Below are 24,616 nucleotides of genomic sequence, written 5' to 3'. Positions count from 1 at the left end.
GGTCACGTGTCCACAGAGTTTGCCACTACCTGTGTTTAGCTGATAGCCTCCCCATGATGCCCTTTAAGCTCTTCCTTAGCTCATAAACTAGAGGTCAAGATCGAAGCTCGCTCAGGTTCAGGTTGAATGTTTTTCAAGCACAGAAGTCCTGGGTGTGCCGCTCTCGGAAGGCACCCCGTGTCTGGTGTCCCCCTGTGAGTGACATTCAGGGTGAGCAGAGGCTCGGAAGGTGGCAGCCTGCCCTGTCACTGTACATTCCCCTCAGCACTCTGCCTCGCACTGTGGTAGCCTTTGTGGTCACTGCCTGGATCCATATTTCATTACAAGTCATTCCTTCTGCATTTATTAACTGGAATTCTCATAAAAAGTAACTCTTTGGTTATTCTGAGGTACAATTTGTATGGAGAAGGCAGAGTAAATGCAGTTTCCAGACTAATGAATGGACACTCTAGCAGCCTCCCGAGGTGACGGATGTCAGAGAGCAAGAGATCACGGTGTTCCCGCCAGGAGGCAGGCAGGCTGCGCAGTGAGGTTGCCTCTGTTTGAATCCCTGCCCTTCCCCCTGCTAACAGAGACCCTGTGCAAGTGGCCATATCATCCTGTGCCTCAGTTTCACAAAATGAGGAACATAATAGCTCTTTTCCACAAAGGTGTTTATGGTGTCGAAGGAAGTAAGACTTGTAAACACCCAGAACTGTACTTGGCCCCCAGGAGGTGCTGTGGTAAAAGTATGTGACGTAACACTGGGCAGGGGCTCGGGGAAGACTTGAAGGTGAGAACAAAGGCTTCTGATGGCTGACAGGCCAGGAGGAGGGCCTGTGCGGCTGGCGCGTCTAAGCCAGGAGAAGGGCACGGTGAGGGGACCCTGAGTGCCATATTCCCACGGGACCTCGCAGACTCCCGCCAGGGCTGGTGCGATCCTCACTTTACAGGTGAGAAAACCAAGGCCTGGAGCGGATGCACAGCCTGCAGGTGGTGAAGTGAAGCTCAGATCCGTTCTTCTCTAGAAGCCCTCGAGAGCTGTGGACATGCGAGTGGGGTTGCTCCATTCCCACCTTCCTACGTCGCGCTTGCTCTGAATTGATAGAGGGTCATCCTGAGCAGGCCTAAACCCTGAAGCCAAGGGCTTGGCCACCCCTACCCACAGGCCTGTCCCTCAGCCTCAGGACTCCATCAAGCCCCAGGTGTCCCCTGCCCTCATCCCTCTTCTTTTCCCTTCTTCTGCCTCTGCTTGGGACCAATGCTGGCCACACCCACTGAGATCAGTGCAAGGGCAAGTGAAGCCAAGGGAACCCCATAGGCAAGTTCCCCAGTGGGTGTGCACCTCGGGTGAGGACCCAGCCTCTCCACACACACACTCGCCTGTCACATGACTCTGCAACCCTGTGAGTAGAGAGGCTGAGAAGCCCTCCTCCCTGGATAAGCCGGGAGAACTGAAACAAAATTCAGCATTCTGGCCGGCGCCGTGGCTCAATAGGCTAATCCTCCGCCTAGCGGCGCCGGCACACCAGGTTCTAGTCCCAGTCGAGGCGCCAGATTCTGTCCTGGTTGCCCTTTTTCCAGGCCAGCTCTCTGCTATGGCCCAGGAGTGCAGTGGAGGATGGCCCAAGTGCTTGGGCCCTGCACCTCATGGAAGACCAGGATGAGCACCTGGCTCCTGCCTTAGGATCAGCGCGGAGCGCTGGCCACGGCGACCATTGGAGGGTGAACCAACGGCAAAGGAAGACGTTTCTCTCTGTCTCTCTCACTGTCCACTCTGCCTGTAAAAAAAAAAAAAAAGAAACGGTGAGAGCCGGGGGCGTCCCCTCGGACTTCTCCCGCAGTGGGCCAGGCAGAGGCCACCCTCAGTATCCATGTGGGAGGAAATCGGGCCGTCCAGGTGAGAGAGCACCAACAGCTGTTGGACCCAGGCCAAGGAGGCTGCGGCCAGACAGACAGGTTCTGCTCCCTGTGCTGGGCAAAGGGAAGGCTGTCGTGAGGCCTCCTCTACTAGGCTGCCACCCAGACAGGATCTCCCGTTGGCAGCAGCAGGTGTGCTGTCGGGACTTGGGTGGCTTTTGTTCTTCAAAGACTGCGATCTCGAACTGACCTCATTTGCAGAGCTGATAACCCCAGCTCTGCAGGCTGTCACTCTACTCCCAGCCGCGGGTCCGATTGTCATGATGAGCCCTGAAGGGAGCAGATGATGTGCAGGTACTGTCACTGCCCCCTGCGTGGTGTGCGTCTAGACACCCCCTCCTCAGACCCTGAGTCACCTACAAGGGGCCTTGCTCTACCCCCCGGCCACATGGCTAGAGTTCCTGAGTGAGCCCTGCGCCTCCACGCCATGGCCAAGCTGGGCGGGGTGCTCAGGGGAGGGACACCCTTGAGCATCTGATAAGACGCAGCAGCATGACCTTGGACGCTTGCGCAGGCTCAAGAGGGTTGCTCTCACGTCTGTTAGTGCCTGGTGGACAGGGCAATCCTGGGATGTTTCATCCACAGTGCATCTAAGGCCTGGTGAGGGGGCTTGGAAATCCCTCCCACAAGCAAGTGAAGAGCTAAGGCAGGAGTCCCCTGGCTCCAGAAACTAGACTGTCCGAATCAAGGAAAAGGGGACGGTGGGGAGAAACGGTGAGAGCCGGGGGCGTCCCCTCGGACTTCTCCTGCAGTGGGCCAGGCAGAGGCCACCCTCAGTATCCATGTGGGAGGAAATCGGGCCGTCCAGGTGAGAGAGCACCAACAGCTGTTGGAAGATGAGACTGATCTGCACGATGCTGTTGGGGATATAGCGTGTTATTTGTTGTAATTTTGTATTGTTTTATGTAATGCTTATCTGCCTAGGATATTTCTAAAAGAACATGTAAGCAACCAGAGCAGAAGTTGCTTCTGGGAGTAGGGACGGGGCAGGGACTTCCTTTCCTAACACTTCAGTCTCTTTAAACCAGCAAACGCCAAATCAGTGAAATGGGGCTTCTCGAGCGCTGGGTGTCACATCATCACAGGCAGCTTAGTGAGAGGCAGATTCCCGGACGGGCCCTGCTCATGAGATTCTGGGTCCAGTGACTGCAGGTGGAACCCAGGGATCTACATTCTTTTCTGAATATTCAGGGCGATTTGGAGGCTGGCGATTTTCAAATCAGCAGAAAAAGCTGGAGGGGAGGAGCTTTCCCAGAGCCCCAGGAGGGTGAGGTTTGGATTCAGTAATTGGGGGGCAGCTTCATCTTCAGGATTGGGGGGCGATGCAGGTGGGCAGTCCCCCGGATCAGCTGGTGAAGGCCGCAGCTCTTGTTGGGTAAGCCTGGTGTGTACCTGACTCTCGGCTCATACTCATTGAGTGCCCACAGCCACCCCCACTGAGTGTTCGCCTCTGAGGTCATACCCAGGGGCTCTTGGCCCAAGGTGAAATGGTCAGTAACTGGGGGAGAATTCAGGAATCCCGTAACACTACCCCACTGGCTCCCAAACCACTGTACAGTGGGCCAGCTTGCATGGTGGTTCAGGCTGGGGACTTTGGAGTCAACTTGAACGCAGTTAAATCCCAGGTTCTGCCTCTGACTGGTTCTGTGACCTTGGATGGGTTACTTAACTTCTCTGATCTCTGAAATGTGATGTTCTCATCGGGACTGAGTACCAGCAACAGAATCCACTCACACACGGTGAGGCTCAGGAGTCTTCTCAGCTTATCTGCCTGACGAGACCAGTACACAGGGAAAGATACAAGCAAGGCTGTGTCCTCAGGGGTCCCCCTCTGTCACCTCTCTTCCTTTTCCCTGTTGCTGCCGTTCTCAGTATCCCCCTTCGTGAGGACAAAGATGACCCTCCCACCCCACATACACACAGAGAGCTCAGCTGCCCTGCTGATAGATCTTCCCCCCAGTCATCCCTGGAACCATTTGGAGTCGTTGACTCCAGTTGGCCCTGCTTGGGGCACGTGACTGTCCTGCGCTAGTCATTGTGTCAAGGGGAGTACAGTTTCTGATCGGCCAGGCCTGAGTCACGTGCTCTTACCTGGAGCCAAGAAAGCAGGGTGAGCCGCACCCAGAGCACAAACCCTATAATCAGAATGGCCTGTAGAAGGCAGCCAGGCATGACGGGCAGGTGTGCCCTGCCTGGGGTGATGGTGGTGAAGCCCTCCACCTCTGCAGGGCCTGGCGGATTTAGGGCTCTGTTAGAAATTCCTGTTGTCACTGTTCCTTACCCATTGCCTGATGAGGCATCCACACCCACGAGTGCGGATTGTCAGCTCCGACCATGATCCTGCGCAGGGGCATGGGGCAGCAGTCTCAGGTGCCGGCAGAACACATCCTTGCGTCACCTTTGGATGGCCCCTTAGCAGCTGGGTCCTGGGCCCAGAGCTTCTGAGCCACCACGGCCGTCCACCAGATGTTTAGCCAAGTGGCCACCAGAACTCTCGGGACTCCAGAGAACTCAGGAGAGCTCAGAGGATCTGGGCGTGAGAGCTTCCAGGCTGAGCGCTCTGCAGAGCTCGCGCTGTCAGCTGCTGGGGAGTGGATTTCCTGAGCACGGCCCCCTCCTCGCGCTCAGAGCCCCTCCGTGCTGCACTGCGGCAGCGGCGGCGAGTGCCGGCCCAGCCCTCGGATCTCCCCACCTCGAGCCAGGCCCACTGCGGAGCGTGTGCCAGCCTGGTCTGGGGGGAGTCGCAGGCCGCTCTGCAGCTATTTCAAGGTTCTGGATTTCGTGGCTTTTTTTTTTCTCCTAACCACCCTGCAAAGTAGGTCACCTGCTCCTCTTCCAGTTGCCTTTTGAGATTCTGTGGAACAAGGCAGATACTGTCCTTTGATTCTGAGGGCATCCGCCTTCTAGCCCCAAATACTGCTGGGGTGGGGGTAGGACCAAGCCTGTCCGTGGAGGGCCCTGGGAGACTTGAGGCCTGGGCCTGGGAGAAAGGAGAAGACGGCCGCAAAGTGAGAGCAGATGGGTATGGACGGGAGGGAGGGAGGGAGAGTAGAAAGGGCCTAGCAGTCCGAGCCTCTGGAGGGGCCTCCTGGCTGAGGACTTGGCGCTGGTTGGTTTCAAGCCTTAATTCAGCGGGTGTCCACCCAGCCTTCGAAAGAGGCCGTCGTGTTTGACTTTGGCCAGGAAAACCCAGGCCAGGGTAAGGAGGCAGCAGGCACACGGGCCGCTGAGCTGGGCCTTCCTGGATCACAAAGGCTTTTCTTCCCAGGGGCTGGCCGGAGACCTATGACATGAATACCTCGGAGCCCAAGACCGAGCCAGAAAGCATCCTCCCGGGGGGCCGGCCCCCCTACCGCAGCAATGCTCCCTGGCAGTGGAGCGGGCCTGCATCCCACAACTCTCTCCCGGCCTCCAAGTGGGCTGCTCCGGCCACCCCCGGCCATGCCCAGTCCCTGAGCCGGCCCCCGAAGCAGACCCCCATGGTCCCCTTCCGGGAGTCGCAGCCACTGCACAGCAAGAGGTAAGGAACCCCCAGGGGCATCAGCCCCAGCCCCATCTCCTGCCTGCATGCCTGCCCGCCTGCCCACACTCATCATCAGTCCTTCCTTCCCCCGCCCCCACCAGTATCCCCTGTTCTCTTCCTGCTCATCTTTGTGATGTCTCCTCCCTCCCTCTCCCTGCGGCTTTCACGTGGTCCTCTGGTGTAGGGGCCAGGGCTGGGGAGCTCTGATGCTAGAAACCCACCATACCAAGCATGCGATTAACACTGGTTTCTGATAAGCACAGAAGTTAAGGCAGTGACTTTCTCTTGGGGAGGCAGGGAAATGGGAAAGGGAGAAGTCCACAGATGCGTGTCCCTGCCTTCACTCCTGTCCTCAGGTCACGTGCTGGCTTCAGGACTTTGTAGTTTTATCATGACGTTTATAATTTACAGGCACTTTTTGAATATATGATATACTGAAAAATAAGGTGTTCTTACAAAATGAAAGAATCCAGCTTGGAGCATCGCGTGCCAGGAGAGGAGCAAGGAGGGCCTCTGGCAGCACCCCCAGCCGGGCTGCATAAGTCCAGGGGTGGGGACGGCAGTGGAACTGAGACGTGAAAGCAGGGAGTAGCCCGGCTTCTGCCACCCTTTGCTCGGCATCCACCTGTCCGTCCCGCTGAGTGCGTGGCAGGGAGGTGGGATGTGGCTGGGCCAAAGGGAGAGGTCTCTGTCTGGAGTGCCCTCCTCATCACCTCCTGCCTGCTTCCTCTCATTCCAGGCCTGTCAGCTTCCCAGAGACCCCTTACACAGCATCACCAGCAGGGGCCGACAGAGTCCCTCCCTACCGACAGCCTTCTGGGAGCTTCTCCACCCCCAGCTCGGCCACCTACACAAGATACAAGCCATCGCCAGAAAGGTCAGAATCTCTTCGTTCTTTTTTTAACTAAAGAACCTGATCATTCTTTATCAGGAAATGCACACCTGCACAAATGTATTTCCCATGTTATGGGATTTCTGTTTATCAACCCACAGGGTGCTTACTTATCTCATGTTGAAATTTAGGCCTGGGGCAGGCCATTAAGTCACTGGTTAGGACACCAGGTCCCACATGGAAGTGCCTGGGTCTGATTCCCACACCTGGCTCCTGACTCCAGCCTCCTGCTAATGCAGACCCTGGGAAGCAATGGTGATGGCTCAAGTCATTGGGTTCCTGCCACCCATGTGGGAGACCTGGGTTGAATTCCTGGCTTCCTACTTCATTCCTGCCATTGTAGACATTTAGGGAGTGAACCAGCAGATGGGAGCTCTCTCTCTCCCTGCTGCTTAAATTTTTAGGGTTAAGCTAGACTGGGCAGGACCCACCATTGGCTTTCCTTGCAATAGAATTTTGATTGCATTTTTTGAAACCTGTATCAGTTGTTCAAGCAAGCCCATTCCCACCCAGCATGGCCACTCGTGTAACTCTTCTTCCCCACCCCCTAAGACCAGGCCATCAGTATTATCCAATTTTTTTTTAAAGATTTATTTTATTTATTTGAAAGTCAGAGTTACAGAGAGAGAGAGAGAGAGAGAGAGGAGAGATAGAACTTCCATCTGCTGGTTCACTCACCCAGTGGCCGCAATGGCCAGAGCTGGGCCAGGCTGAAGCCAGGAGCTTCATTCAGGTCTCCCATGTGGGTGGCAGGGGCCCAAGCACTTGGTCTATCCTCCACTGCTCTCCCTGGTGCATTACCAGGAATCTGGATTGGAAGCGGAACAGCCAGGACTCCAACCAGCAGTGCAGGTGGTGGCTGAACCCGTTACTCCACAACACCGACCCCTGCCCAGTGTTTGTGATCTTTCATGCTTCATTTCCTGCCCTCTTGGATCCACCCTTGACCCAAAACATGAACAGTCTTCACAAACCCTCCTGGCTCCCCAGTGCCTCGGTATAAACCCAGACTCTACAGCTTGAAATTCAAAGCCCTGCAGGATCTGGTCCAAACGAGTTCTGTTCCCCAGCTGCCTTCAACCCAGTGTCCTGTGTCCTGCTCCCCCAGGTCCCTGCCATTGCCCATTCTCAAGGCAGACTCGTGGGCCCCATCCTGGCTGCTGCTTTTCCTTTTTCCCCCTGCTGTGGAACATCCATTCAGCCTCCAACATTGCCACCCACCACCTCCTCTTTCCCACATCCCTACCCCAGCCACCTCTGGAGGCCCCACCTCCATCTCGCCCTCCACTCAGCAACCTGTCCCCTGTTCCAAACTTTCCTGTTGTTCAGAACCCTCAAGACATAGACTTGACCCCTCACTGTGGCCCCCAAGGCCCCTGGCACCTTGTGAGTCTTGTGCAATACCATATGCAGGCCCACTGGCCAGGTTCCTGGGCTGTCTGCATTTCAGAGCCCCCACTTACGTTCTGTTCTCAGCCTGGAGATTCTTCACACTCCTCACCCTGCCCCTGCCCCATCCTCCTGCCAGCTGGAGCTCCAGTGACTCATGCCTGTGTGTGGAGTGTTGAGAGAGAGAGAGACAAGAGAGAGAGAGAGAGACAGAGACTCCCCAAGATCTAGGAGATTTCTGATTTGGCCCTGTATTCCCAGTGTGCATCAAGGATCTGGCGCATGGCAGGTCCTTGGTCTGTGTTTGATAAAAGAATACAATGGGTTTGTTTAAATAAAATCACCTGGCTTGAGACCACAGAGTCCACTAAACTAGTGGTTCTCAGTTTTTTATTGTGCATCAGAATCATGCAGAGAAGGACTGGTTAAGATGCGATTTCCTGGGCCTTGGCTGGTAGATCTGGGTGGAACATGCCACACGGGTGCTGCTCTGAGAGCCACCACCCTAAGCCATTCTTGGATTCTCAGCCTCTGTTCTAAAATCGAGGAAGCTTACCTGTGATATCTTCTAGTGGCCACCATGCAGCTTTCATTCAGCGCGAGGTTCCAGTTGCCTCCTGGGGGCCAGGTGCCCAGACGAGTACTTGAGATACGTTGTAAGCAGGGGCTCTGCAGAGTCAACACTTGCTGACTGTAGCAGAGAGAGGTCCTTAGAATCCATGTGCTTGTGGGTGAGGAAACACAGCCCAGCCCTGGAGGTCTAGGTTGGCTGCCCAGCAGAGGTGGCGTTTGAACAGAGCTTCGAGAGATTAGGTAGGAGGAGTTTTCTGCAGAGAAGAGAGAGGGTCGTTCCAGACAGAGCACAGGCCACAGGCGTGAGTAAGCAGGATGCTGTGAAACGGAGAAGGAAGAGCAGAGAGGAATGCGCTGGGTGTGGAGTGTGGGGCAGACCTAGGAATGGAGCTGGCACAGAGCCGTTAGTCCCTCACAGGTGGTGAGGTGACTTCTCATCGCTCTTGGGAGCACTTTGCTTTTTCTCTTTTATAATTTTTTAAGTCTTTATGTTAAAACAATCACAGATTCAAAGCAAATTGCAAAGTGGTGTATAGACAGTTCCTGAGCACCCTTCGTCTATCACATGTCCCGTTATTAGCATCCTGCATGATTCTGATACAGTAACAAAACAAGACATTGACATTGGTACAAGCCATGGAACTTACTCAGAAGTCACCAGTTCTGTATACACCTGTGTGTGTGTGTGTGTGTGTGTGTGGCTCTGTGCGTTTTCTTCGCAGGTGTTGTCTTACGTAACCATCATCACCAGCCCCTCGTGCCACCCCTTTCTAGCCACACCCATCCCTCCCCCCCCCCATTCCAACCCCCAGCAACCATGAGCACGTCTTTAATTTTCACTACTTCCTGACCATCACATGAAAGGAATCACACAGTTTGTATGCTTTGGGATTTCTGTTTCACTCAGCATGATATCCTTGAGGGTAGCTGAAGTCCTTGTGTGTGTTAGTAGTTGATCCCTTATTACTGCAGAATTGTATCCATGGTATGGATGTGCTACTGTTCAGCCTCCCATCCGGTGGAAGACTTCTGAGTAGTTCCTGGGTTTGGGACATCACGTGTGTTCATCTCCTGAGCATGAACATTCAGGCCTCCAGGTTTCTGCACGCAAACCGGTTTTTGTTTCTCTGGGATAAATGCCCAAGAATACAATTGTTCACCACGTGGTAGTCTGTTTTGCACCAGTAGTGTATGAACGGTTCCGGTTTCTCCACATCCTTGCCACCATTTGGTGTTGTCACTGATTTTTATTTTATCCGTTCTGATAGCGATATCACATTGTGGTTAATGATTTGAATTTCTCTGATGGGTAATGGTATTGAGTGTCTTTTCACGTGCTTATTTGCCAGTGCTGTGTTTTCCCCAGTGAAATGTCACTGCTTGTTTTTTGCCCATTTTTAATTGAATTAAATCCTTTTCAGTGTTGGCAGGTTCTTTGTATGTTCTGGATACAGTCCCTTGTCAGATATGTGATTTGTAGCTGTTTTCTCCTGGTCAGTAGTTTGTCTACTCATCTTTCATAGAACAAAAGTTTTTAGTTTTGCTGAAGTCCAAATTAATCTTTTTTTTTTTTCTTTTTGAAGAGCTGTGTTTTTGGTGTTGTTTAAACACTCATCCTGGTTCCTGTTTTCTCACATTTATTAATAGAAGTTTTGCTGATTTACATTTAAGGCAATGATCTATTTGAAATTTTTTTCAGTTAATATTTCTAAGATTTATTTATTTATTTATTTGAAAGATTAACAGGAAGAAGGAGATCCATCCAGGTCTCCCTTGTGGGTGGCAGGGACCATTTTCCACTGCTTTCCTTGGAACTTTAACAGGGAGCTGGATCAGAAGCAGAGCATCTGAGACAAACCAGTGATCTGATATGGGATGCCAGCATTACAAGCTGCAGCTTAACTGCTGAGCCATGACTCTGGCCCCTAAGTTAACTTTTTTTTAAGATTTATTTATTAAGGGCCGGCACTGTGGCATACTAGGTTAAACCTCTGCTGCGGCACCAGCATCCCATATGGGTGCCAGTTTGAGTTCTGGCTACTCCACTTCTGATCCAGCTCCCTGGTAATGACCTGGAAAAGCAGTGGAAGACGGCCTAAGTGCTTGGGCCTCTGCACCCATGTGAAAGGCGTGAATGAAGTTCCTGGCTCCTGGCTTCAGATCGGCCCAGCTCTGGTCATTGTGGCTATTTGGGGTGTGAACCAGCAGATGGAATTCCTTTCTCTTTCTGTCTCCCTCTGTCTGTAACTCTGCCTCTCAAATAAATAAATAAATCTTTTAAGAGTGGGAGATTGCTATTCCACTGCTGATTCACTCCCCAGATGGCTGCACTGGCTGGGACTAGGCCAGGCCAAAGCCAGGAACCTAGAACTCCATCTGGGTCTGCCACATAGGTGACAAAGGCCCAAGCACCTGGGCCATCTTCTGCTGCTTTCCCAAGTGTATCAGCAAGGAACTGGATCAGAAGTGAAGGAACCAGGTCTCAAACTGGCACTCATATGAGATGCTGTCATCACTCACCATGCCAGTCCCTGAGTTAATATTTGTATGAGGTAAGAGACTTCAGTTGAGGTTCATTTTTTTGGCTCATGGATGTCTGATTTCTTCCCGCACAGTTTGACAAGACTGTCCTGCCCCCATTTCATTACTTTTGCTTCTTAAGACAAAAACTTAATTGCGGGAGGGGGACTAATCGGGCATACTTGTTTGGATCTGTTTTGTCTCCAGTCTGTCCCCTCAGACTACATGCATGATCTCAGTGCATCGTCCCAACAACTGCATGAGATGGGTAGCTGAATCATCCCCCTTTTGACTGGGCTAAGGTCACTGCCTGGAAGCACAGAGTCAGGAGGAAGCACGGAGTTAGAATGGGAACACAGGCCTGTGGTGCAAGGGGCTGATCGTGGCCCCTGGGAACCCCTAGGAGCCCCAGGGAGCCCCTGCTCACAGCCTGCTCCGATGGCTGTGATCTGTGTTTCGGCTCGCTGGGCAGCAGCTTGGATCTAAGCATTGCCGAACGTTCTGGCACACCTCGTGCTCCAGTAGAACTGACCCTCTGAGTGGCCGCCAGCCTGTAGTAAGAGGCCTGGGAGCAGGTCAAGCTGCTGTTGACCTCAGCCCCTTTCCCCTTTACCTGCTGTGTAGTTGTCCCGACATGCGGGAACCCATGTGACCCAAGCCAGACATTCCAGTCCAGCAGGGATATTTGTCCCTTGGGGACTCCTCTGTCTATAGCTGTCTCCTCCACAGACCTGCTACTTGCCAAATTCATCAAGCTCTTAAGAGGCTAGAGCTCCTGGTAGACGGAGCCTGTGTCACAGCCCATCTTAAATGTACTGAGAACTCGTCATGACGAGTTCAAAGCCAAGCCCAGTCCTGCATCAGCCATGTCAGTGTGGGCAAGTGACTTCACCCCCTGCACCTCCATTCACTCACGTGGCTGTGTCTGAGCAGTGCTGTGAATATTCAAGGAGGAAGTCTGTATCTAGCACTTTGAACTGTGCCTGTGCTGCAAATGTACTCTCTGTCCTCAGGAGTTTGCCACCTTCTTGTGCAAGACGTGGGACCCAGCAAGCTCAGTACAGAGCGTTAGGACAAAAATGTGTGCGAGGCTCAGCCAGCCTGCCAGGCTGGACTGGGCCCCAGACATTTGCTCATCAGGCTCCCTGGCTGGCTTAGATTCTGCTTCTCCTGCTTTTCCCTGCCAGCTCCATAAATAGTGGTACATCAGGTGGGAGCATTGGACAGCAAGGGACAGAAAACCTAAGGCAAGAAGGCTTGAGGTATTAGGGGATTTCCCATCTCCCATAATAGGAAGCCAAGAAGTAGGATGGCCCGAGAGCTGGTCACTTCTGCAACTCAGGGTGTCCTCAGGGGCCTGGTTCTACTTCGGACCCCAGAATAGCTACTGTGGCCCCAGGTAAAACCAGTGACCCACAGAACACATAGGAAAAGCTTCTTTTTAAGAGTGAAGGAACTGGCTCACTTGTCCACTCCTAAACCAGCCCCTGGCAAGGTCACATTGAGTAGCTTAAACTGTCAGGATTTTCCCCAAGGAATGTGATGGAGGGGTGACAATGGAAGTAGAATCTGGGCCCCACCGGCATGGTGAAGGTAGATGATCGAGGGGTGCATCCAACATCTGCCGCATGACCTGTCCACCCTCTCACCCCGTCGTCCTGCTCCTCACAGCCACGGCTGCACGCTGACTGTAGGAGGTTGGCAGAGCCAAGTGGAGCCCTCCACACAAATGAGGCTTCTGCCCATACTCACATCTGTCTTGCTGCTTTACTCTGTGTCCCGGGGGGAGCTCAAGCAAGCATCCCAGTAACTTGACCTTGCTGACATTAAGGGACCCCCTTCCTTTCGGCCTCCCGTGTCACACTGCCGACAGATGCCTAGGGCTGCAGCTAGTTAGCTCTTCATCAGAACCACAGCCCTTTAGCTTTGTGACTTCCTTGTCCAAGAAAAGATAACAGTAATTACTTTACGATTGCTCAGATACGATGGAAGACAGCCATTTGATCTCTTCTTCCAGGGATGTTTGGAGGCTGTATGGTGAGATGCCCTGATTTCCAATTAGCTTGACTAGAATTCAGCAGTGTTAGAAATGGCCTCAAATGGGACATATTCCGTGTCCTAGTAAGTGGTCAACCTAGATTAGAGAATGACATGATTGGATAAAGGACTGTCTGTCTTGATTGGGGACAGCAGCTGAGAGAGGGAACATAGCAAACTATGTCCAGCTAAAGGTGACCTGTCCATTACAGGTAGGTTTAGCTGCATAACAAGGAGAATAGTGATTCAGACAGGATAGTTTCTTTCTTCTGCACTGGCAGGGACCTGGGCCGTCTCTGATGCTTCACTGTCCTTGACCTTTTGCCTCCCGGTCCACAGTGGCTGCTCAGGCTGCAGCTCAAGGAGACGATGGGGCGAGGGCACCCCCCAGCACACTTCCAAGGAGGTATCCTGGCAGGCAGGCCCACGCAGCACCTTCACTTTGCTATCCGCTGGAACCGCAAGGGATCCTAGAAAGTGTAGTCTGTGCAGTGACCACATGACTGCCACCAGTACAGCTGGGATTCAGCTCCCCAAGGGAAAGGGGGAACGCACACTGGAGAAGCAGCCTGCCGTGTCTGCCGCCCATCCTTCCACCTTCCCCTGGCTCATCCCAGCCCCTGCTGCCGTTTTCCGTTAGTACTCAGCATTGGGCACAGACTTCCGGGAAAGCCACGCAGACACGTCAGCGCTGGGATCGGCAGCTGGGGCTCAGCCCTGTCGTAGCAGGCAGCCAGCCCGGGGTGATGTCAGCCGGTAAGGTGGAGATTGTGATCCCAGTGGCCTTTGTAAAATCCCTTAAATTACCAGAAACGGGGCCCTTGGACATGAAGAAAAGGAAGAATTTTCTGTGTTGCTTATGTTTGGCTCTGTACTGCTTTCCCCGAGGTGTTAGAGGTTAAAGTATTTTCTCAGCAGGTGATAGGGTTGAGTTTCCACGCTGTCCAGTCTCCCTCAGAAGTACCCCTGTGCTGTCCTGGACAGGGGGAGCCTGGGGTTAGAGCTTGAGTGGGCAAGTGACCCTGGAGAAGCCAGTTAGCCTCTGTGGGATGCTGAGGGGCCCAGTGTATCCCCTCTCCTCCCTGCCGCGTATTCCCACGGTGGATGTGGCGATGCGGGCAGCCAAAGAGCTGTGAGCACTGTTCATGGAGTTTCAGAGCTCCCCAGCGTGCAGGGCCCATGTCTCGGGGGTGCTTCTGCCTGGAGTAACCAAACCGCCTGCTCAGGCACTGTGGGACTCGTTACGTCACAGAAAGGCAAGGAGGGGGATCGTGATCAAGCGCCCAGTCCCTCCTGCCTCCTCCGTGGCTTCATGCTCACCCAGGTGGCAGGAAGGCCACAGCTGGTGGCAGGGTTACATGTGAATGCAGCAGCATCTGGAATGAAAGGAGAGGAGGCTGTCTTTTCTCCTCATCTCACATGGGAGGAGGAGAAGTCCCCGGGGGACTCCTTCTGGTTCAGTCGGGTTATGCAAGATCACAAACACCGGCAAATCTCCATGACTGAAATGGACCAAGATGTGTTTCTCACCTACTTGGCATTCCATCCTTGGCAGGATCCAGGCTGCCCTCGCAGCCACCATCTCCAAACGACTTCCCTCACTACTCATCAAGTCACATGGTCTCACGGGGCCAGGAGGTGTGGGCGAGCCATGTGCTTGGAGACAGAGGGCCAGAAACACCTTGTGTGGGAATCTTAACTCTCACAATCCCTCGCATCTTCTTAGACAATATTAAGTCACCTGCCTGTCCTTGAACCCGCTTCTACCGTGACTGGCTCTGAGTGGAGGCGTCTGCGGGATTGCTTCCGTGGCAGGGAGAATCCTCTGCCTCTGCCTCTGCCTCCCTCAAGTCCTGGCCCTTGCCCGTGGGGTTCGGAGCCGGCCTCTGGCAGAGTCCCAGCCTGGGGATAAAACTTTATTTCCATCTGCTTCACAACACTGTGGGGTGGAAGACGTGTCCTCGTTTTTCAGATCGGAAAACTGCAGCTCGTTGAGCTCTTGCCCAAGGGATGGGACTGGGGTTTGAACACAGATCTACCTTATTCTGAAGCCTGAGCCCACAGCTTCTCCCCTGTAGTGCCTTCCTCCAAAAAGACCAGGGTACGCCCAGAGTTCTAGCCTGACAGCCAGTTGTCACAACTCATGTGTGTCAGCCCCAGGCTAAGTGCTAGGTACAGTGAGGCATCCTTCAGTCCTGTGAGGAAGCGTGTAATGACGTCACTTCTTGACAAGTAGGGAAACTGAGGCTCAGCTGGAGAGTGACTGCCCCTGGCTGTGGCTGGGCAAAAGGCAGTGGGGAGGTTCAAAGCCCAAACTACCCAGCCCTGGGCCTCCTATTCCTACAGATGCTCACTTACCCTGCCGTTCTCCAGAGAGACGGTGAGTCCCAGAGAAGCCTGGGGTGATAGCTGCTGACAACAGCTCCCCTCATGTCACAGGATAGGCTTGGACCCCTGAGGGGAGCCTACGTGTTGAGAAGTCGGCCCAGGTGGCCCCTGCTCCCTCCTTCGGCATGGAACCTGCCTCACTCTGCTCCCTGCCACCCCCAACTGCCTGGCCGGCTTCCCAGGCAAGACTTTCATTCCTGACCCTCAGCTAATAGCACGTTTCCAGGCTTACTCATCCAGTGTGCCAGCAGCTTTCTCTCCCAGTCCACGGCGGAGCCTCCCTTGTGTTTAAAACGCCCTGGCAAGCCGGCTTCAGACTCAGGTGGTTTAGACGAGGTCCTTCACCCTGTGCTTGTCTCCTCTTGCTCCCTGCAGGTACGCGGCTGCCCCACACCCACTGCTGTCTTTTGATCCCCACTTCGGCCACGATGGGACATCCAGTGGCGACTCCTCCTCAGGTGGGCTGACCAGTCAGGAGAGCACCATGGAGCGCCAGAAGCCAGGTAGGGCCTCCCCTGGGCCAGCTGTGCCCACCTGCCTGCCTAACCCAACCAGGACTTCTTCCTTAAAGTGTGACGGGGGACAGCCCCTTCCCTCTCTTCTTTCACCCACGATTCAAGTACAAAAAAAAAAAAAAAAAAAAAACACACCTGCAGGATCTGTTTGAGAAATGAGAGGTCAGCCAGGAGAGCAGTGGGAAGCCAAGAGCAAGAAGCTTCCCCTTGCAGGGTCCGCAGAGGGTGGCTGCCGCCACTGCCGAGTCCATGGTGGGTCCGGCTGCGTGGCGTGGAACACAGTGGACAAGGGTGAAAAGTGGTGCTGTAAGGGCCACTGTGCTCTGTGACTTCCCAGTATATAAACCCTCCTGCATTGTTCTTCAGCTTTTACAGACACAGAGCGTGTGTTGACAAGAGAGCCCAAATTCTGAGTGTACAGCCCTGATGACACGGGGCAATGTGGACACACCCAGGGCAAGACACAGAGTGGGGCAGCCTCCCAGAGCCCCTGTGTGCTGCCCAGTCAGTGCCCCCAGGGACCACCCCCGTCCTGCTGCTAACTTCATTTTGCCTGTTTTTGAATTTTAGAGTTTGTTGAACATACTATCTGCATAATGTGTGTGTGTGTGTGTCTTGCACAATATTCTGTTTGTGAGAGACAGCCCCTGACTGTAGCAATGCAGTTTGGAGCAGGTTGCCACTGTCTGAATGAACCACAGTGCTGCTTCCTAGCGTTGATGGACGTCTGGGTTGTTTCTAGTTTGGGGCTAGAGTAGGGCTGGTAGGAACGTTCCTAACCCACCTTTTATGAACGTGTGCTCCTGCTTCTGTAGAGTCAGCTCCTAGGAGCAGGATTGCGGGGTTATATGTTTTAACTTCAGAAGAAACTACCAGACTGTCTCCTGAAGTGACAAAGCATTGTGCAACATACGCGAGTTCGAGTAGCTCCGTGTCCTGACTGGCATTTCTGTTCCAGCCGCACTGCTGGGCGTGGAGTGGTATCACATTGTGTTCTTAATTTGTGTTTTTCTGATAGCTTATGGGATTGCTTGTCTTCTGGTGGTTTGTCTCCTCTGTAATTATCCATGTGCGTGGACTGCCTGAGATGGGCAATTTAACTAGCATTTTGCATAACGAACTTATAGCCCCTTGGAAGTGTGAGTGCCACAGGTGCATGGGTAGGTTGGGTTCAGGAGGAAGAAAGCAAATGAAGTGGTGGAGGGGAGAGAGAGGAGGAGTGTCTTCTAGGGGCTGCTTGAGTATTTTGAAGCAGCTGAGAGGGGTGACACCAAGGGCACTGTGGAGCAGGAATGAGCTTGCATGCCCCAGAAGCAGTGGCCTGGAGAACTCCTGGGCACCCTGGCCCACGGTTCTCTCCAACTAGGGACAGTGGCGCTCCCCACACCGCTGTCCTCCGCAGATGCGGTCTACTCCTCTTCTCCGCATGCGTGGTCCCGCCTCTCTCCTCCGGATGCATGGTCCTGCCTCTCTTCTACGCATGCGTGATCCCGCCTCTCCTACGCATGCGTGGTCCCGCATGGTGCTGTGCGCAAGGCTGTGTTCTTTGCTCCGAGACAGACAGATCTGGATCTTTGTTCTTTTTTCTCCACCCAGTTCAGAAAAAGACATCGCCTGGGAGGAGGCATTGCAGAGAAAGGGGAGGGCTGCTGAAAGAGGCTGAGGTAGCAGTGCAGCTGTTAATGTTGGAGGAGCCAACAGTGGGGAGGCCGTGTGGCCAGAGAATGGTGGGCGGTGACGTCCGGGGAGTGATGGGAATGGAGCAGGTGGGGCTCCGGGGGCCACGTTGAGGTCCTGTGCCCTTTGAGTGGAGTGGGAGCCATGGGGTTCAGTGTTCTGAGCAGAGGACAGGTGGGAGCCGACTCCAGGGCTCACAGGGTCCTTGGTGGCTACAGCTTCCTGCAGGGTAGAGTAGGGGGCAGGACCAGGGGTGACGGCACAGGACGGGAGAGAAGAGCGATTCTGGGTCTGGTGTTTTAAAGGCAGGGTTGGCTGAATTTTCTGATGCCTGGAGATGGGCGTGAGAGAGGAGTCAGGGACAGTAGCATGGTTTTGGCCTGAGCGGAGCAGCTGGTAACTGAGGAGAAGAGACTGAAAGGTGTGGATTTGGGGGAAGACAAGGTGTTTGGCTTTGGTCATGCCAGGTGGGAGGTGCCCAGTAGATGCCAAGGAGAGGTGCTGTGAGGCAGCTAAGTCCACATGCGCGATTTTCTTTATGCACGATGGTCCAGGATGGACCTTTATCCAGAGGTTCAAGATGAAGGCAGAGATGGGAGCTGTCACAGGTGCCATTTAAGGGTGGATGTGACTGCCATCCGCTTGGCTTTGTGTAGAAGTGCGGCTTCCCGGCATGATCGGGCCACCTCCTGGGGACCGGTGCCTGTTGGACGTTTGGGATGCTCCAAAGCAGAAAACTGTCGAGACATAGGGGAGGCGTAGGAAGGGTCAGTGTCCAGGCCTTCTGTAACCCTGGGTCCCAAATGAAAGCCGCACAGGCAGTGACACCAGTCACTGAGTCCCGGCTGCTCGCTGCAGTGTCCCAGAGTATCCTGCCTGACCCCATCTTCCCCAGCAGGAGAGTGTACCCCAGGGCTCCCTGGGGCCACACTGGAGGCAGCAGGGGTGTCGTTGTTGTGGTTGTGAGCTCAGGCTCCCACAGGCCTGGTAGGAAGTCCTGAGTTGGCCATGTGACCTTGACAGTGACCTCATCTCTCCCAGCCTCAGTGGACGTCCTAGGTGCCATCCTTCCAGAGCAGTTGGGGGGGGGGGGGGTGCAGTCAGCACAGGGCAGCCCAGCATTAGAACAAGGACGCCTGCCTATCAAGCACTCCGTCTCAGTCACTGCCAGTTTTGTCACCGTTGGGGAAGCCCGGGGCGGGTGCAGGCCTCGAGAGCATGGGCTCTGGAGCCAGGTGCACCTGTGCTCTACTCCCTGGCTGACCCTTTCTGACGGTGTGACCTTGGACCAGTCACTTAGCCTCTGTGAGTCATGATGTTCTCCGTCCACTGGAGATGGTCCTAATACTCTCATCACCATAGCACGAGGAGGTAATGCATGCAAAGCACTCACAGCAGTGCCTGACACAGAACCCATGCAGAACAGTAAGTATCCTTGTTTCACATACCATTCTGATGAAGAGCCTGGGGCCAGGCCACCTGGGTTCAGAGCCTCTGTTAGTGCATTTGCAGTTTTGATGATATTAACTAAATGCCCTCACAGGAATTGGTCAGGTGCTTAGTTTAGATGCATTGTCCTGGGAGCTCGGGCCAGTTCACACCCACAGCAGCCACCAGTTTTCAACCTGCTTTATCTTTGAAGCAGCAATTCCACATGTAGAGGCCACTGCAAACATGGTAATAAGGTAAAATGGAAGATAACCTGAGTCCCTACTGGTACAAACTGGTAAATAGTTGGTCTGCATTCACTTGATGGGATTATATGCAGCTGTTGAAAACAGAATAACTTCATGTTCTGTTATGTGGGACGTGTGGCAAAGATAAAGTGAAAACAAATGTAAATATATCACGTGGTGAAAAGTTGTAGGACAATGTTTATTGTTCCATTTTTGCTTTTAAAAAGTTGGGTGTATATATAGGGGCTGACATTGTGGTATAGCAAGTTAAACCACCGCCTGCAATGTCAGCATCCCATGTAATAAGCACCAGTTCAGGTCCTGGCTGCTCCACTTCCAACCCAGCTCCCTGCTAATGCACATGGGAAGACAGAAGAAGATGGCTGAAGTACCTGGACCCCTGCCACCCATGTGGGAGACTCAGATGGAGTTCCAGGTTCCTGGCTTTGGCCTGGCCCAGCCCCAGCTATTGCAGCCATTTGGGGAGAGAACCAGTGGAAAATCTCTCTCTCTCTCTTTTTCTCTCTCTCTCTCTTTTTCCCTCCTTCCCTCCCCCTCCCCCCTCCCCTTCCCTTCTCCCTCCCCCTCTCCCTCCCTCTCTGCTTCTCCCTCTCTGTTAACCATGCCTTTCAAATAAAGAAATAAATCTTTTTTAAAAAGTTAAGTACATTTAGGCTGGCGCTGCAGCTCACTAGGATAATCCTCCGCCTGCGGCACTGGTACCCTGGGTTCTAGTCCCTGTTGGGGCACTGGATTCTGTCCCAGTTGCTCCTCTTCCAGTCCAGCTCTCTGCTGTGGCCCGGGAAGGCAGTGGAGGATGGCCCAGGTCCTTGGGCTCCTGCACCCCATGGGAGACCAGGAGAAAGCACCTGGCTCCTGGCCTTGCATCGGCACAGCGCGCCAGCTGAAGCGGCCGTTTGGGGGGTGAACCAACGGAAGGAAGACCTCTCTCACTGTCTAACTCTGCCTGTCAAAAAAAAAAAAAAAAAGGTACATTTAAACAACAGAGGATTACTTCCTTGCATATGTGAAGAATGTGCTAACCAATAAGATAAAGGAATGAATAGGTAGGCAGTTTACAAAGGAGAAAATCAGATGGCCAGTAAGTATGAAAGTGTGCTGCCTCTTGTTTGGGCATGATAATGGAGGATTGTTGCCTGGGACGTAGGAAATACTCATTAACTGTTCCCTGTTACGTCCCAAGACGTAAGTATATGGGATCATGCTCTGGGTGAGCAGACAGACTGACAGAGGGGTGGGGCTGTCCGGCCATATTTAGGGCCAGATTCCCCAGCCTCCAGGCTGCATCACCCTAACCGCTGGTGTCTCCTGTTTTCCTACAGAGCCTTTGTGGCATGTGCCAGCCCAGGCACGGCTCTCAGCCATGGTTGGAAGCAGCGGGAACAAGCACGCCTCCAGGCAGGATGCAGCAGGCAAAGATTCCCCTAACAGACATTCCAAAGTGAGTCTGGGCCCTCCCCGCCCCACCCAAGGAGCAAGGCCTGCAGGGGCTGGTAGCTTCACCTGGGCACCTGACTGCTGTGAGCTGGGCGGCCAGCCCTGGGTGTGGCCTCTGAACACCACCCGAGAATGCGCACTCCACGTTGGCCGTCTTCCACTTTGTAGAGCGGCTAGGACCAACCAGCTTCACATCCTGGCACCAGTCCTCACCGGCCAGGTCATCTTGAGCAAATGCCTTTACCTTCTCAGGCCTCAGTTTCCTCATTATTCCATCAGTCATGGTGGATTAACTGCTGTAACAGACAGCCCTTGAATCTCAGGGACCCGTGTAATAGAAGTTTATTTCCCTCTCATATAATAACGTAATGCAGCATTGCACATGGTGAGGCAGGAATCCGGGCTCCCTACGTCTTGTGGCTTTGCTGTCCCACAGGGCCTCTGAACCCTGTGCTGGGGCCCTGCCTCTTTCCAGTGTAGGAGGTGGGAGAGAGAGGAGATCATGGGGGAGGCAGGAGTCGCTTCCACTTACATGTTAGCCAGGGCTCCATCATGTGGCCACACCTGACTGCACAGGAGGCTGGGAGATGTAGTCTCGTGTGTCCAGCAGGAGGAGATCATTTCGGAGAGCTCCTGGCATCCATTCACTCAGTAGGCCTTTGGTGAGCGCTCCTGACATATGGAGCACTAGGACTCCGAAGACGAAGGGTGAGCCCTTGTCCTCGGGAAGCTGACATCCCAGTGTGGGCAGCGATCAGCAGATGTGTTCTGTATGTTACATGTGTTATGTAACACCAAGAGCTGATCTCTGCTGTGAAAAAAAAAAAAAAAAAAACAAAGCACAGCTCATGAAAAATAGTCCTGGGAGCTCTACTGCTTTAGGATGCCAAGGTCAGAGAAGGCTTTTGGAGGAGGTAACCTTTAAGCTGAAGCCTTGAACAAAATAAGGGAGATCCATGACAATACCTGAGGGGAGAGCAGGCGTAGGGAACAGCCAGTGCAAACACCCTGAGCTGGAAGCATGCCTGCATGCTCAGGGAACAGCTGGGAAGGCTGTCAGCCCAGCACGTTAAGACACTGGCATCCCGCATCAGAGTGCCCACCCCCGAGTCCAGCAGCCTGCTAGCACACACCCTGGGAGGCAGCAGTGATAGGTCAGTAATTGAGTTCCTGCCACCCAGGAGAGACCTGGATTGCATGCCCGGCTTCAGCCCTGCCCAGCCTCAGCCATTGTGGGCATTTGGGGAGTAAACCAGCAGATGAGAGTTCTCTGTCTCACAAATAGAAAATAATTTTAAAAGAAGAGCAGTGAAGAGGCCAGTGTGGCTGGAGCAGAATGATCAGGAGGGAAGAGGGAAATGAAGTCCAGGCCAGACCATGGGCCAGGTCACCAGGTCTCGTGGGCTTTGACAAGGCCTCCTGCTCTTCTGAGCTGGAGCCAGGGGAGCGTTGGGAGCAGGTGAGGGAAGTGAGCCAACACAGGGCTTCCCACCCTCCTTCTGCCCCTGCAGGAAACAAACTGGGTTTGGGGGGAGACAGGGAGGAAGCTGCTGCAAAGGCCCAGCTGGAGACAAGGGGGCAGGACCGGGTGGAGCGGTGGAAGGAGTGGCAGCAGCTTCGGGGTGTTTAGAAGACGTAAGCAGCAGGCTTCGCTGTTTGGGCTGGATGCCAGCGTGAGAGCAAACGCAGGTCCACAGTGAGGCCACAACTCTTGGGAGGGGCACTGCGAGGGCTGGGGAGCTGCTCTGGAGCTGGAGAAGAGCAGATGGGGAGAAACGGTCCAGCTCAGTTGTCTACGTGATGTTTGTCCCTGGAGCAACCCCCCGAGGCAGGGTTTTATCAGCCTACCCCACCTCCATTTTACAGATGTGGAAACTGAAGCAAAGAGCCCAGCCTTAACACAGCCAGGATGTGGGCAGCCAAGATTGGAAGCCTCTGGTCCCAGGGAGGGAAGACACCCCCCCACCCCCCACCCCCAGGGAGGACCTGCCCCAGGCCTGGGGTGCTGAGGCCACCCACTTCCCTTGCCTTCCAGGGAGAACCTCAGTACTCGAGTCATTCCAGCAGCAATACGCTCTCCAGCAACGCGTCCAGCAGCCACAGTGACGACCGCTGGTTCGACCCGCTGGACCCCCTGGAACCAGAGCAAGACCCCCTCTCCAAGGGCGGCTCCAGTGACAGCGGCATTGACACCACCCTCTACACCTCCAGCCCCAGCTGCATGTCCCTGGCCAAGGCACCTCGGGCCACCAAGCCACACAAGCCCCCGGGAAGTATGGGCCTTTGTGGCGGGGGACGCGAGGCCGCCGGAAGGTCCCAGCACACGGACAGACGGCGGGAGGTGTCACCTGCCCCTGCGGTTGCTGGCCAGGGCAAGGGCTACCGACCGAAGCTGTACTCCTCAGGCTCCAGCGCCCCCACCGGCCTGGCAGGGGGCAGCCGGGACCCACCAAGGCAGCCCAGGTAAGGAACTACAGCTAGTCCGGCTCCTTCGGGGGTGCAGGCCACCATCCACGCCCAAGCGTGCCCGCGGACGTGCATGTTCCCGCACTGTTTGTTGTCCAGCCTTCAGCCTTCAGGGACCCCGGGCAGAAGGAAGAGACCCCTGGCTGTCTCTGTTCATCTCTCTCTGGTTCTCTTTGACTGTTGTTGCTCTTGTCTTCTCTTTTTGCTAATACTAATGGGTTTTAGCTTTCTGGAAGTCACAGATTATATCTGTGAGGAGTGCTTTTAGCTGGAGATAGGAAGCCTGACCCACAGTGGCTTAAACAAACACTTGTAAAGTGACATGAAATCTGAGAGGGCAGAGCTGGGGTGAGGCAGCGGCTCGGGGAGGGCCTCAAGGATTGGCTCCGTGTCTTCCTGCTCCACCGTCCTCACTGGGCTGTGTCTCATCACTCTCCAGGTGGCTGTGCACCCACAGGTGAGGGGAACAGGGAACAGAAAGATAGTCTTGGCATCTGTGCACGGTCTTCCTTCCGTTGGTTCACCCCTCAATGGCCGCTGCAAGCCGGTATACCGCGCTGATCCAAAGCCAGGAGCCAGGTGCTTCTCCTGGTCTCCTGTGTGGGTGCAGGGCCCAAGCACTTGGGCCATCCTCCACTGCACTCCCTGGCCACAGCAGAGAGCTGGCCTGGCCTGGAAGAGGGGCAACCGGGACAGAATCCGGCGCCCCGACCAGGACTAGAACCTGGTGTGCCAGCGCCGCTAGGCAGAGGATTAGCCTAGTGAGCCACGGTGCCGGCCTAAGATTGGTTTATTTTATTTGAAAGGCAGAGTTACAGAGAGGCAGAGAGAGAACTTCCATTTGCTGGGTCACTCCTTAAGTGGCTACAACAGCTGGAGCTGGACCAGGCCAAAGCCAGGAGTCCACAATTCCATGCAGGTTTTCAAGTACTTGGGCCATCTTTCTCTGCCTTCCCTGGAGCTGGATCAGAAGCAGAACGGCTGGGATTGGAACTGACGCTCATATGGGATGCCTGCCTCACAGGCAGCAGCTTAGCCCACTGGGCCACAACACTGGCCCCTGTGCAGCTCCCACTTCTATGGAGAACATTTTCCCAGAACCCCCAGCAGGTGCTATCTTGTGACCATCCCAGCTGCAAGGAAGTCTAGATCATGGTTTGGCCTTCCTGCCTCAATGGTATGGGGCAGGGTCCCCAAACAGCCCCTTGGAGAGCTTGTACAACACATTGCTGGGCCCTACCCAGAGCTTCTGATTCAGTTGGCCAGCTTAGGGCTTGAGAAAATGCATTTTTTAAACTTCGCAGTGGGTATTAATGCTGCCAGGGTAGGAGTACACTTTGAAAACTGCTGCTAGAGAGGCAGACAGCGGAATAAATGAAAAAGAACAGGCACTGGCTGACTGGCAGCCTGGGGTCTGGTCTACCTTCTCTCTGAGAATCGCACAAAGGGGTGAACAGCACCTGCAGAGGTGGAAAAGTTCTACCTTGTCCCAGGACCCAAGGGCAGAGGTCTGTGGCCCCAGGCGAGGATTACTGGGCTGCAGTCCCTAATGCCGACCCTGACCCTTAGGGTCAGCCCCACTTCCCTTCCCTGCCTGTGCCTG

General features: G+C 54.3%; 1 protein-coding gene across 3 annotated transcripts in view; it reads left to right on the top strand.

The window, feature by feature from the left end:
* The window catches only part of SIPA1L3 (signal induced proliferation associated 1 like 3), a 244,468-nt gene that overhangs the window by 181,308 nt on the left and 38,544 nt on the right, over positions 1 to 24,616 (top strand). For all 3 annotated transcript variants that reach the window (XM_008257242.4, XM_008257241.4, XM_002711497.5), the window contains exons 11-15: positions 5,168 to 5,419; positions 6,162 to 6,299; positions 15,597 to 15,724; positions 20,433 to 20,551; positions 22,583 to 23,010. In XM_008257242.4, the coding sequence (XP_008255464.2) occupies positions 5,168 to 5,419; positions 6,162 to 6,299; positions 15,597 to 15,724; positions 20,433 to 20,551; positions 22,583 to 23,010 (1,065 nt within the window). The remainder of the gene's footprint in view (positions 1 to 5,167; positions 5,420 to 6,161; positions 6,300 to 15,596; positions 15,725 to 20,432; positions 20,552 to 22,582; positions 23,011 to 24,616) is intronic.

Source organism: Oryctolagus cuniculus, chromosome 18 (assembly GCF_964237555.1).
Source record: "Oryctolagus cuniculus chromosome 18, mOryCun1.1, whole genome shotgun sequence".
NCBI classification, from domain to species: Eukaryota; Metazoa; Chordata; class Mammalia; order Lagomorpha; family Leporidae; genus Oryctolagus; species Oryctolagus cuniculus.
Note: the sequence above shows the minus strand (reverse complement) of the source record. Positions and strands in the feature narration are given on the sequence as shown.